Here is a 14,403-nt window from a genome sequence, read left to right as displayed (position 1 = left end):
TAAGATTTTGTTTAAAGATTAAGAAGAAAAGAGGGTCCAATTCGATTTCATGCCGACAAGAAACCATAGTCATTTCGGAATGAATATTCTGCCATTTGGGAGGTTGGGCAAAATTATTATTGTATATTAGTAAACTCTAAAATGTTTTCAGAAAATGCTATAAAAAACATCAAACCAATGATAAATGTAACACTTTTTATATTTATATTAAAATAGCATTATTACATTAACAATAATTTCCATCAAAACAAATAATTAATTAATTACTCTTTTATACCTTTTATAAATAAGTTAAAAAGCCAGAAAAGAAATGCATCATTTACAAACAGTTATTTTATAGCTTTACAAGATTCCAGAAGCAGTTGAATGCACAGACGAACGTTTGGGAACAGCAGGCATAAAATGACAAAGCACTCCATACCGCCCCCTACAGGATGGGAGTATTTCATTGTAACCTCATTATGGCTAAACACAATATTTTATTTTCATATAAATATTGAATTAGGAACTATTTGACCGTGCATCTACCAACATGCAAACATTTAGTGCTTTCAGCACTTCATATTTGATAATCTCCAGTGTACGATATTCCAGTGTTTTTGCACCAAATAAATACTGTGCATGATACTGAGAGATACTTACAAAAAAGTACTGAGGTGGTACCATGGCATCAGATTGATTACCATATTCATATACCATGGTATATAAATGGTATTCCAAAGTACTTCAATGAATACCATCATATTACCATGGTACATGCTCAAAAACTGCTTTGTAAGTGCTTTTACTCCTTGATTTCGTATCTAGCCAGCTGATATTTTGCTATTTAATAAACTTGGAGTGTTTAAGTAGCTTGAGAAATGTACAGATTATACGTTTTGAGATGAATTTGTAAAAGTTATTTGTATTTTATACTTTTCTGGAAGTCCTGAGCTTCATATCCCTAGTTGTTTTGCTCTTTGAGAGTCCGAATTCAAAGTCCTCACATATATCCTCAAATATTCCAGTTTTAACTTCTTCCATTTGCTATTCTAGTAGTTCCTCCAGTGGATAAATAGTCCAGAGTTGTTTTCCAACCCAACCACCAGTGGGTCTACATCATTCATTGGCAATTGAAGGCTACTTTGACTTTCTCCAAGTAGCAAATCACTGATTTGAGCCAGATTCTTGGCCAACCAATGGTTCAAGTCAATATTGCACCGCATTTGGCAGTTGTTGTGTTGAATGAAGTGTATCTGGCAGACCGTAATTGTGTTGTGTTTTAAATACAGTCTCACTATTTGGCAGGCTGTGTTTGTGTCCGTATGGAATCCCTTTTAAGTCCATGCTCACAGGATATCCTGAGTACGGCCAGCTCCCGTTGTGCGAAGATCGCAGAACTGGTTGCCTCCTACGACTGCAATAGCTGATGGGAAATGTAGTTCATGGGAGCTTATTTGGCAAAGATCAAAGACATTTCCAGTTATTATAAAAAGATTTCCAGTGTGTCTCTGCTATATCCTGTGTGTCTCCACCCTGACTCCCAACTTTGTGGTTGCTCCTGGGACTTTGGCAGCAGTTTGGCAGAGTCTTGGTCTTCTTCAGGACATTACCCTGTTAGAGGATAGAGGTTAATTAGATCGATTAGATTTCACCTTATTGAATAGCTTGGCTAAAGCTGCAGTGTGTCATTTCCGCACCACTAATGGTATCAAACTGAATCGCAATCTATCAAGTGTTCTCATCCAACAAGGTCTAAAATACTATTATTGCAATTCTGTTTGGTGACACTAGTTACACAGAAATTACACAATTCAGCTGTAAACCATTGCTTATTAGTATGTTCATAGTAAAATCATACTATAATATTAGCAATACATTATCATTGCTCTCATAGAGGCCTTGCTCATCCTCTTCCGATGTTTCCGTCGGCGCTTCCGTGGGGGCTGGAGAGGGGGCGGAGTCTGTGGGGCTGAGGGGGTGGTGGGAGGAGCTTTAGTCACTATCGGATAATGAAGAAAACAGAAGACAAAAGGAATGCGGTTAGGAAGATATTAGGATCAGCGCTGAAACATTAAGGTAGCCATCATAATATTAGCTTCACATTACATTCTTGACCCTTGACATTATATGCTAACTCTGACGTTAAAGAAATGAAAAGAATAACAGGAAGCATAAGTTACTAATCACAATACAATGTGTACACACACACAATGACTCAAGAGACAATCTAGACACTGACCTGTTTTTTGTGTGGTTGTCTGTTGTTGGCTAACTGCTTGTGTTGTATGTTGGTGAAGCTGATGATGTCGGTGGTGTTGGTGACGAAGATGATGTTGTATTTCTTGCTGCTGTTCCTTTTCCTGCATATTTTGATTACTTGCTTCTGATTGGTGGTGGTGGTGGTGGTGTTGTTTTCCAACTTCTGATTGGTCAGAGTGATGATTTAGCACTTCTGATAACCCGCTGGATTGGCCGATCACCTCAACATGGCTGTAAGTGTGGCTAAAAGTGTCTAATTTGCTACTTTGTGGTATGCTGTGCCCTGATTGGACGGGATTGTGGGAAAGATTGTATTTTGGTTGCTGTGGTGTCGTTTTATCCTGTGGTTGCGGTGGTCTTGGCTGTTGATCCTCTTGCAGATGTTTGTCGTAATGTTGTTGCGTCTTTTTCGCCATGCCGTCACCACTGTGTTCGGACTTCATGTGATCGACCTCCTCTGTTTGTGTTGCATCACTCATCATGTGTGGATCTCCTAATGTGGTTTGTTTGGTGGGAGCATCTCCTCTGCTCACATAAACTGGCGTGTGTGATATTGTATGTTGGTACGGGCTTTGTTGGTAGCCCTGTGTGTGTGTGACTGTGTTTTTTGACTGCCATTGTAGTTCCTGACTCTCTTTATCCTCCAAATGGAGCCTTTGATTATGTTTAAGTTCATCATTGCGATGTAGCTCCTCTTTCGATTGGCTCTTTGGTAGCGTTACTTTAGGGTGGGGTCTGGGCAGAGCAAGAGTCGTGGTTTGGAGCCGTGGGCTGTGCGCAGAAACACGTGATTGACAGCTGCAAGTCACATGGTCCTCCACAGGTATGATAACCTTCTCATAGACTGGTTGTCGGTTGATAATCTGGATTTTCGTCATCTAGACAAAATAGAGATATCAAAATAATGCTAACTATTCATTTCTGAACACAAGAACAGTGTTCCATTTCTCATTAGATTCAACAATTTTTGTTAGCATGTTGCTAAGCTAACAATGCGAAACACTAATTAGCATGAACATACACTGTACACATAAATATTGGGTAAAATAGTCAACTTCTAATTAGACGTAACTATTTTCATGTTAGCATGTTGCTAAGCTAAAAATGTGATATACTAATTACAGTGTTGGGAAGTAGCTAACTACAAGTAGCAATGCTACTAACTTAACTACATTTTCAGTAGCTTGACAGTAGCTCGGCTGCTTTTAAAACAGTGTAGTTTATCCAGTAGCTAACTACATTTTCCAGCATGTAGCGTGACCAAAAGAAACATTCCGTTTTGCGTTTTGACGAACCTACAATGCATTGAAGCAGCATAGTGTCGTCTTCTTATTAGATCAAAATCTAAAATTGTTTGTATGTAATTCAAGCAAATCAAAGATTAAAGCACTGTCTGCATCGAAGACAAACAGGTGAATAATTATTTTATTAATTATCCTTCTTTATTGCACTCTATATCAAATGTCTATTTCTGATTTTATGATTACCCGCTATTGTTTAATCTGTCCTGACCACAGTCTTATAACTAGGGCTGGGCGATATATCGCATGCGATTGTCACGCACATTTCGTCAGTAAAGCCGGTTCCCTGATTGCCGCTAAATCACCATCACCTGCTTTCAAATGAAGCGGCATTTAATAGACAGAGCCGTATATCACTGATAAGCCACACAATATCGCATTCATATCACAGATGAATCGCCTTCGATAATGAACATGATATTGTGTGGCTTATCAGTGAACTACGGCTCGGTCTATTAAATGCCGCTCCATTTGAAAGCAGGTGATGACGATTTAGCAGTAACCAGGGAACCGGCTTTACTGACGAAATGCGTGTGACAATCGCATGCGATATATCGCCCAGCCCTACTTATAACGCACCTAAAAGATAAGTAATGTTGTGTTTTGTGCCATTGCTTTGGCAAAGCATCTGTCAATCGAACAGAAAACAAAATCGTGATATAGATTAGTGCGCTTATCACACGGCATAAAAATAGACACATACATTTTGGCAAAATAGTGTATTTCTAATAATTAGACTTAACTATTTTCATGTTAACCTAAGCTAAAAATGTAATACACTAATGAGCATAAATATACAGAGTACAAACAAATATTGGGGAAAATATTATTGTATTTGTAATTAGATTTAACCAATTTTATGTTAGCATGTTGCTTCACTAACAGATTGACACTAATAAGTATACAAATGTAGTACGCACAAATACTGGTTAAGATACTACATTTTTTAACTAGTTTTTAATTGAGATTTTAAGTTTTGAGTTATCTCTTAACTCTCGTCCACCATCTTGGTGGATGGAGTTTTTCCACAGATCCTGGTTTAGAATTTGGCCAAAACCTTTTAAGGCATTATAACATTGCCTTATAATATCCTTTAGACTACTTTGATGTTGTTCAAAAAGGGCTAAAAAGTCATTTAAACTGTGTTAAACTTGCAAATGAATACCTGTAAATGTCGTGTTTCTATGGTGACCGGCACACATTGTACAATTCGTGTGTTGCAGCAGCCTGAGCAGCGCTGCACTTCCACACACGGAGGCCATAACAGGAAGTTGGCATTACGTCTGTCCAGCATTGCACGGGTCACTTCCATAACTTCTGTTCTCACCTTGCACATGGCCTGCTGGGCCACCTGAACGCCTGTGAGAGAGATAGAAAAGACAGTGGTCGATTTAACATTTATTTAACATTTATTTTCTTCAACGCTCTCTATTATTCCCACACTGCAGAAGCCAAACTGGATGAAAGTTAGACAAACCAGACTAACAAGGCTACAGACACACACTATAATTCACCCTGTCAGTGCTGTCAGAGTGTGTTTGTGTGTACAATTCACAGATTCAAGGCTCACTTGACTGAAAGTGAGCACTCAGAGAGAGAGAAATGGTTCGAGTACATGTGCGAAAGAAGCGTGGGTGGTAAAATTGAGCTTTGAAACTTGTGTGTGTGTGCTTGAGGGTGACCTAAGGACATGTGGCGAGACAGGACGAGACAGGATCAATCATAGAGACGCAACAGCAGACTCCAGGCTCAAATACGCACATCTCACTCACTCGCACAAACACACAACAAAGCCACAACACCATTGTGGAATGGAGATGCCACAATGTCTCAAAATAATTGCCACAGACTGGAAATACATTGAAATTCTGCTAGAGGACAAAGATGAAGAGACGGGAGTGTGGAAAAGAGACAAAGAGAGGAAGGGAGGGAATGCTAGAAGACTTACTAAGGCTTCTGGGAAGACGTCTGTGTGTTCCGTTAGAGTGCATCTCATTCTCGGGTATCTCATCATCTTCCTCTGAAAATGAAAGACAACACAAAGGAGTGATTAAAAAATATGAAACATCCATCAGCAATTTGAGTAGTTCGAGATCATGAAGTTGACAGTTCTTTTGACCTCCTGAAATTTACCAGCTTAATGTCATTTCGTTCTGGAGTAGACAGACTTTAGACAATCAGATTAAAGCAATGTTTACACCAAGGATGATAACTGTAACTATACAGTTTTTATAAGCATTCAAATCTGAATGACACGGAGGAACGATATCATTGGAATCACTTTAAGAATGATTTTTATTTTCCAGCTGATAACGATAAAAGCATGGACAGCCAATCAGAATCAACCTGACTTTAACCAGCTAAAGCATTTAAAGCTCCGGCCGGCAATCTGTAGCGTCTGTTGGTGAGGACGACAATATGCAGTAGTTATTTTTATAGCCGTTTTTCTTTATGTGAATGGACCTAACGTCTGGTCTAGGAATGTACAGATCTACGTATTTTCAAAATGATTTATTTTCTCATTTTCTTGTGTTTTCGAATTTTGTGTCATTTTTTTTTAAAAAGAAAGACTGATTTTTTGCATCTTTTTTTATCAGGATGAAAGACTTGACTGACGTTTGTTTGACTGACGAAAGTGGCCAAACACACTTTTTTCATATTCTGTTTATCAGACATAATACTACAAATGGAAGTTGAGTAGTTCAAGCATATCTAAATTATTGACTAGAACTGTTACTGAGTGTCTTGAATATCAAAGCTTCAAGGCAACAAACTTTGTGAACTTGCAATTATTTCACCAACTAGTTCTTTCTTGAAACGCTAATTGTTGCAATGTGAACCTGTACATATGACTGCAACCTACATTTAAGTTGCGCAACTGTGCTTTGTCTCTGCATTTGCATGTGTCTCTGTATGTCTCATACTATAGACCTGGGGCTGCCATTTGAATTCTCTTGATTCCACTGTCCTGACACCTCACCGTAAATATGATCAAGTCCTGTCAATCTACTGTATATCCATGAGTGCCTGGTACTATAGTCCTCGTAGTAAGGTTCATAACATTGTTAAATCGAAGCAAAATGCACACACACATACAGACAGAGAGGAATCCGGTATAGGGAACAATAGCGTAGCCTTGTGTTTGTGTCCCTTCTGTAAACTTAGAGCTGGACTGGTCTCAAGGTCACAGCTATTGTGCCTGTGAGGGGCTATACACAGCCCATTCATGTAAATATTACCATTATCCACATGCATGTGCACACACACACACTGCATTCCAGACCCCTCATTCTTTCCTGCCTCACCTTCCCAACACACCCCAGAAAATACACACATTCCACAAATGACGAGACGTTTACTATAGTTTGAAGCATTGCTGATATGGTTTTTCAGTGACTGATGACTATATGTAGAGAGTAAGGCAGCCAATGCATGATAAAAAGCCTCTAATATATATACACCGATCAGGCATAACATTATGACCACCTTCCTAATATTGTTTTGGTCCCCGTTTTGCTGCCAAACAGCCCTGACCCATCGAGGCATGGACTCCACTAGACCCCTGAAGGTGTGCTGTGGTATCTGGCACCAAAATGTTAGCAGCAGATCCTTTCAGTCCTGTAAGTTGTGAGGTGGAGCCTACATGGATCAGACTTGTTTGTTCAGCACATCCCACAGATGCTCAATTGGATTGAGATCTGGGGAATTTGGAGCCCAAGACACCTCAAACTCGTTGTTGTGCTCCTCAAACCATTCCTGAACGATTTTTGCTTTGTGGCAGGGCTCATTATTCTGCTGAAAGAGGCCACAGCCACCAGGGAATACCGTTTCCATGGAAGGGTGTACATGGACTGCAACAATACTTAGGTAGGTGGTACGTGTCAAAGTAACATCCACATGGACCCAAGGTTTCCCAGCAGAACATTGTCCAAAGCATCACCCTGCCTCCGCTCGCTTGCCTTCTTCCCATAGTGCATCCTGGTGCCACGTGTTCCCCAGGTAAGCGACGCACCCGGCCATCCACTTGATGTAAAAAAAACAAAAACATGATTCATCAGACCAGGCCACCTTCTTCCATTGCTCCGTGGTCCAGTTCTGATGCTCACATGCCCACTGTTGGTGCTTTCGACAGTGGAAAGGGGTCAGCATGGGCACCCTGACTGTTCTGCAGGTATGCAGCCCCATACGCAACAAACTGCGATGCACTCTGTATTCTGACACCTTTTTATCAGAGCCAGCATTAACTTCTTGAGCAATTTGAGCTACAGTAGCTTATCTGTTGGATTGGACCACACGGCCAGCCTTCGCTTCCCACATGCATCAATGAGCCTTGGTCACCCATGATCTTGTCACCGGTTCCTTGGACCACTTTTGATAGATGCTGACCACTGTAGACCAGGAACACCCCACAAAAGCTGCAGTTTTTGAGATGTTCTGACCCACTTGCTCAAATTCTTATGCTTGCCCATTTTTCCTGCTTCTAACACATCAACTTTGAGGACAAAATGTTCAGAGATAATTAGTTATTCACTTCACCTGTCAGTGGTCATAATGTTATGCCTGATCAGTGTGCATATACATATATATATATTTTGGTCCCCATGAGGAAAACAGCTTATAAATCTTACTAAGTGATAGACTGGGTAAACCCAGCCTGATCTGCCGGCGATTTGATTTCGCCCGGCAACTCAGTCTGGAAACCTGTACATTCATTTCTGCTGCATCTGTTACACTTTTGCGGGAACCAATCACAGACTGGCTTATCCACCTATGCTCGCTATTGGTGGGTACAGAGCTCTTTCTATGGCTCTGGGCGGGTATAACACGATGACGTCTCTCGCACGACCGTCAATCCAATTCCTTTTAACCTCTCAACGATGCTAAATGACTTCTTTAGTTTAGCAAACAAATCGCTTGACTGGGTGTAAATACCACTCACTTTCATGTTTTTTTACACTACCTGCAAAAATCGCTCTATGCCATTGCTGCTTCTGCAAACCGCCGATCAATGCTACAAACCAATATAAACAAAACCTGTCTGGAGTTTTCGCATCGCTCTGCAAAAGTATGTCACCCGGATCGTTGATCTGATTGGTTGAAGGACTATCCAATTGCGTGAATAATGCTCGTCGATCACGCCTCTTGTGCATTAGGAAATACATAGCAAACTCCCCAGACCAATGTTCAATTTTAAATTGAGCTTCGTTCGTCTGTAAATTCTGAATGTTTTCTGTGATGGAACCCCCCCCCCCAAAAAAAAAAAAAAAACAATAAATCTGTAATGATAAAAATCTACTAAGAAAGTCTGATAAAAAATTGTATGGGATCAGCTTTACCTACGGATTCTACGTCCAGAAGTCTCTTCAGATCATCTACGGATGAGATCGGGCTGTTCATCACTAAATCCACCAGAGATGGAGGGAGAGGGTCCCCCTTAGGAATAAAGAGAGAGAGATGGTCAAACAGGTTTCTGAACAGACACATACCCGTCTGGGTAAGAAACAGGCTCCTGTAATTTCAATAACATTCATGTCTAGCCAGTGTATTCAGTACAATCACAGACACCTGGCTGAGGACATGTAGTACTGTACATACAGCACGTGTCGCAGAGAGAGCATGTGGAGAGCTCTATTTGTCCTTTGTGTTTATTTTTTATCTCTGTCCTTTATTAAGCTGCATTACTCATAATCAGGTCACTGTGTGTGTGTCTGTGTGATGTGGTCAGTGTGATGTGGCAGACACACAGTGGGAAAATAAATATATATATAATTGTCATAAGAAATTGCCAAAGTCAACCAACCAATTAAATTTCACACCTCCACACAGAGCTCCTTATATGCTTGTTATAATTTACAGTTAGGGTTAAGGCTGCAATACAGTTTTTTACATTTCAGACCATTTACAAACAACAGTTATGCTATTATTACCTAGACATGCAATTAGTAAACTCATTAAAAGGAATGTCATTAAAAAATCATTAAAATGTTTTTAAATGAGTTTGATATACTTTATATATAGACAAGTGATAGGTATGTTTGTCAGGCTGATTAATTGGCTGATATTTTGTCAGTTTGGCAAATATCAGCAATAGTAGTTGCACTTCAGTTCCAAAATATACCCAAAAAGATGTCTGTTTTTAGTTTATTTTAGTTAATTTTGAATAAATAGAAAGTTGGATATAGATAGATTTATTATACATACAGATATGAGCAATTTTATGTGCAGCTGTCATTAAATTTTATTACGTATATATCAGCATTGTCATCGGCCAAATAAAACAAAAATTAAAAAAAGGCTATACTGTAATTTTCATTTTGCAAAGCTTCCAACCTCTTATTTAAACTAAGCAAAATTATCTCATTCAACAAACGTTACAGTATGATGTCACTACCATGAATATATTAACATATAACCGTCCATGTTAATTATACAAATGTGACAATACAGTCTCAAGACAATTCATAACTATTTTGATTTATTGCAAATTTGTATTTGTACAACCTTTGTTCATTCCTGTACAATCTGCTCCTGAGAGGTAATTTTATAAACTGAACTTCATACTTCCCTTTTTTTAACACATTTTCAGATGAATCATTTTGTACGAATTTGCACAAAATTGCACACTCGCAAAATATCTACATTTTCTCGTACAATCAGGTTGGAAAGTGAATGCCTGTATCTACGCCAGCTAGGTCTTTAAATGTGTGTGAAATGTGTAAGAAAGCAATTCATAACAATTGACTGCCACTGTACGTGCTCAAGCTCTTTAGAGTCAGGTAGATTCTGATTGGCTGTCAAAGTTTTTTATCGTTAATCAGCTGGAAAAAATCATTCCGAAATGTGATTGAAGCATTATCGTTCCTCTGTGATGTTATCATTATGGTTGTGATGTGAAATTCACTATTCTCATACAATTAGTACCATTATTAAAACTTTATAAGTACACTTATAAAAATAAAAATAAGGCCAGATACACTAAACTGAGACTCCATCCAGTTAGACAGTGTGTGTAAAATTCATGATGGATCCGCAGGTGTGAAGAAGTGCATGTCAGAGTGAAACACACATGCACTAAAGCAGTATATCACCCACTGTCAAGTGCGTGTGTGTGTGTAGCGCTGTAACACATATACTGATCCCATTAGGATGACATCACTCCCGTTTGCCACATGCCATAATGAATCATGGGATGCAGGAATGCCAGTAGTTGATACAGGGGAAAAGTTGAGGAGGAATGGGGTATAATTATGGATCTGGAATACTATTCTCTCTCTCTCTCTCTCTCTCTCTCTCTCTCTCTCTCTCTCTCTCTCTCACTCACACACACACACACACACACACGAAACTTTATAGGGCGGCCACATGGCAGTTGGCCATAACTGAGTTCAGACATAAAGAAATACTGTATCCATGGAGTGACACCCACACCAGCACATACACATAGGTCAAATAAGCAGATGTATTGAAAGAAAGATGAAAAGAACGGGATTTGTTTTTTTGTTTTTTTAAAAAAAACAAAAAAACGTCTGAGCTAGCTTCGATAATCATGCTTGCATAGAGAGACAGAGATTAAATATTATATGAAAGGATAATCACAAGCATAATAAGGTCGATCCGTCTTCCATTTTCCAAAACTGAGTCATTAATTCAATGCACATTTGCTCTTCTCAGGTGTTCGGCTCGGCTTTCATTCGCTCAATTCCTGAGTCATGTCTGCAAAAGCAATTTCGATTTTTTTTTTTTAATCCTTCAAGCCGTGACACACACGTAATGAGAGCAACCCAAAGCCAAACCATCTTATGTGATTCCATCCACACGTCTGTACCGTGCTGCCTAGATTATTCCTCTCTTATATAACTTAAACACAAGACTTATAATGCATCAGCTGGAGAACTAAAATCCCATCAGCTGTGACCTTATAAACTCCAAATCGGAGTGCTCTGTTTTAGAGGGTAGGCCTAACATAAGGTTTGTGGAGATTTTTGTAGGTTTGGTGATGATGCAATGGTGATATTCAAGAGACGGATTACAGAAACATCACAAGGGGATTTAGGTCTTTTAGTGTGTGTGTGTGTGGATGGCAATTGATGTGCACGTCTTAAAGACCTTTTCGTAAAGGTCAGGACGCATATGTGAGAATATGCAACACAAATCAAGGTACATTAATGATTCTACTGAATCCGTTACATTAGAGAACGGATGATTTTTAAAAGAATTTTCCATCATTTATGACACAACGCTTCCCCGTGATTTTCCGGCAATCTATTTTTTAACTTTTATACAGTAGGGAGCGCTATTACAAATCTTCTGAAAGAGTACTGAATCTCCGGATCAAAACACAGGCAAAAAAAAAAGCAGAAACAAGTGATAGAAGCATTGATTGTGTATTGCTTTAGAAGCAATGCACATGTAAATTAACATGATCATCAAACAATAGACATATACATCAAAACTGCCTAACGTTATTGAATGAAATGTCGGCCCAGGAAAAGGTATAGGACTGTATAGATAAAACTGATCTACTCCACTTATGTTGTGATCATCGTTCTGAATCTGATCCGGATGTAGTCTTTGACAAAAACACAATTTTCTCAGCTTTTTTGTTCAAAATGTTGCTTTTTTTTTTGTTGAACTTACACACATTTAAGAGCTGATAAAAAAATGAATGCATAAAGCTAGAATAAGACTTTTTGTTTAAAAGCAGAGGCTCTTTTTATATACTGTATTCAAATATTCATACAACAAAATATTCTGGGAGGCGTAAAATTTTAGTGAAAATGATCAAAAATGCTAGCGCTGACTGACAACTTATATATATATATATATATATATATATATATATATATATATATATATATATATATATAATAAAAAAAAAACTCTGGCGGGGAAGAGTTAATGGCCATTAACGATATATGGCTGATGAAAGAGAATCACATTGAAATGTAGACTATAACAAAATTAAATTATTACACATATTTGCACAAATAACAATAGCTGAACATTCTCTTCACAAAAATAACAAAAAAAATGTATATTTGAATACAGAAAATGTGCACTATCCATTGATGAGGCAGTTGTGGCAGCCAAATATCAACTGATTTATGCGGTTTAATTTTTTATTATTACCAGATTCCCACACCAATGAATTTGCATGACTTGGACTACTGAATAAGCATTTTTAAAATAATTTTAATTCAGACTGACTTGCTAATTAATCATTTAGACAGATTTGTGAATCGGTCTGTCTGATTCGTTGACAAGAATCTTCATTGAAACATATCAGACTTATTCCGCTATGACTTTTGTTGTAGAAAAATAATTAATTTTTTCGTTTACATTACCTTTCCTAGTCTGAACAATACAGTTTCAATGCTACTCATAAAAATAAAGGTTCTTTTAACATTAATGGAACCTTCACAAAATAACCGATCACTGAAAGGTTCTTTGAGGAACCAAAAATGGTTCTTCTAAGGCATCACAGAAAAAAAAAAAAAAAACTTTTAGAATCTTTATTTTTAATGGTGTACAGAGGACCTTCTATAAGTACTCAAACCACTATTTTAATACGGCTAAATTGCAGTGTTAAATGAACAACATAATTGGGGTTTAAGCAGTGACAGAGATGCTCTTGGACTGAGTGATGTGTTTTGGCAGTGGTGCATCTGGGAATCCATCCAATGCACATTAATGCTGGTAACACTAACTGTGGCTTTGTTTGAGTTTAGAATTGCAGACATAAACAAATACAGCTAGATTAAGCATCAAATCTAGTATAGTTTCTCTGTTATCGGGGTCCTGAAGGGTGGGGGCCCTCCAGTTTGCGGCCAATACGCAGTCAGGCATGCTTATGAGGGAATTTATTACAGTTTGCTTAAATTTCATCCTCGAAATCAAGACAGTTAAAAGTGCGCTGTGAATGCAGCTATTGTCAAATGAGACATATAAATTAAACTCCCGCTGAGACAGAAAAACCGAGCGTGACGTCAATCAGGTGAAGCTTACCTGCGCGCGACCAGACCGCAGGCACGCTGCGAGCGCCGCGAGCACCAGCAGCAGAAGCCGCGAGCTCATCATGCGCGCACATCCAACTGTCTCTCTCTCTCTGTCAAACACACACACACACACTCTCTCAGCTGCAGGAAAGTTTATTCCAGAGGGGTTGAGTCACTTTGAACACCGTGCCAGCTGATCCCGTTTGACATTTAACGTCGTATCCGAAATCTCCAGTGTGGAAATAAAGTGTTCAAGTCACCGATCCGTTAAGAATCGCATATTAATGATATACTTGAAATGAAAAACAAAAAAACAAAACCTCCACTCTTCAGTTTAAAATATCAAGCTTTAAATATCCAAGCAAATATGTCCAGTGTGTTGACTCCAAAAAACAGCCCATGCATAACTATTCCAGCGCTGCAAGTGTGTAACTTTCCCTAGTCAGCAGCAGCATGCGCTCGTGCAGTTGTGCGTGCTATAGCGTGTTTCTCAGGTGCTTTAATGCTCCGCTGCTGCACTTCGCTCTGGCTTCAGCCTTAAAAAACAAACCCCGCCCCCTGTGTTCTGATTGGCCCTCTGCCCTTCAAGGCTGGACTGATGCTTCCATATAAGGCAAATGATTAGGAATGATTCTGCATGGATGAGGGTGGCTCTTCATACATGACCTGACATTCTCAAAGTGTGACTTTTATTTGGAAAAAAAAGGCAACAGTTTTCCCACAGCCATCTGTTCTGTCTTGTTTCACTGGAGGTTATAGCAAATACTTGTGAACTGGGAGGTCACACTGTATTGGACAATCCAAACTGATGATGATGATGACATTAGAATTTGTAATATATATATATATATATATATATATATATA

The 14,403-nt window shown here is 38.8% G+C and overlaps 1 protein-coding gene across 1 annotated transcript; it reads right to left on the bottom strand.

Annotated features, from left to right (window-relative positions):
- Positions 1–244: 244 nt before the first annotated feature.
- Positions 245–14,021, bottom strand: pdgfba (platelet-derived growth factor beta polypeptide a). The gene is made up of 7 exons (XM_067398545.1): positions 13,548–14,021; positions 8,879–8,975; positions 5,491–5,562; positions 4,708–4,901; positions 2,222–3,119; positions 1,858–1,981; positions 245–1,593 (listed from the first exon to the last, which is right to left on the bottom strand). The coding sequence occupies exons 1-7, from the start codon at positions 13,617–13,619 to the stop codon at positions 1,581–1,583; spliced, it is 1,470 nt and encodes a 489-aa protein (XP_067254646.1). The 5' UTR covers positions 13,620–14,021; the 3' UTR covers positions 245–1,580.
- Between the last annotated feature and the right edge of the window lie 382 nt (positions 14,022–14,403).

Source organism: Chanodichthys erythropterus, chromosome 10, assembly GCF_024489055.1.
Source record: "Chanodichthys erythropterus isolate Z2021 chromosome 10, ASM2448905v1, whole genome shotgun sequence".
Lineage (NCBI taxonomy): Eukaryota > Metazoa > Chordata > Actinopteri > Cypriniformes > Xenocyprididae > Chanodichthys > Chanodichthys erythropterus.
The sequence above is the reverse complement of the archived record's forward strand: the minus strand, read 5'-3'. Positions and strand labels throughout refer to the sequence as shown.

What these genes read in the sequence shown, in the direction of transcription:
- pdgfba (XM_067398545.1), bottom strand. Translation starts at nt 13,619, where the DNA reads ATGATGAGCTCGCGGCTTCTGCTGCTGGTGCTCGCGGCGCTCGCAGCG. An exon ending in TGCGGTCTGGTCGCGCGCAG is followed by an intron (nt 8,976 to 13,547) that starts GTAAGCTTCACC and finishes TTTATTCCTAAG; the next exon opens with GGGGACCCTCTCCCTCCATC. An exon ending in TCTGGACGTAGAATCCGTAG is followed by an intron (nt 5,563 to 8,878) that starts GTAAAGCTGATC and finishes TTTCATTTTCAG; the next exon opens with AGGAAGATGATGAGATACCC.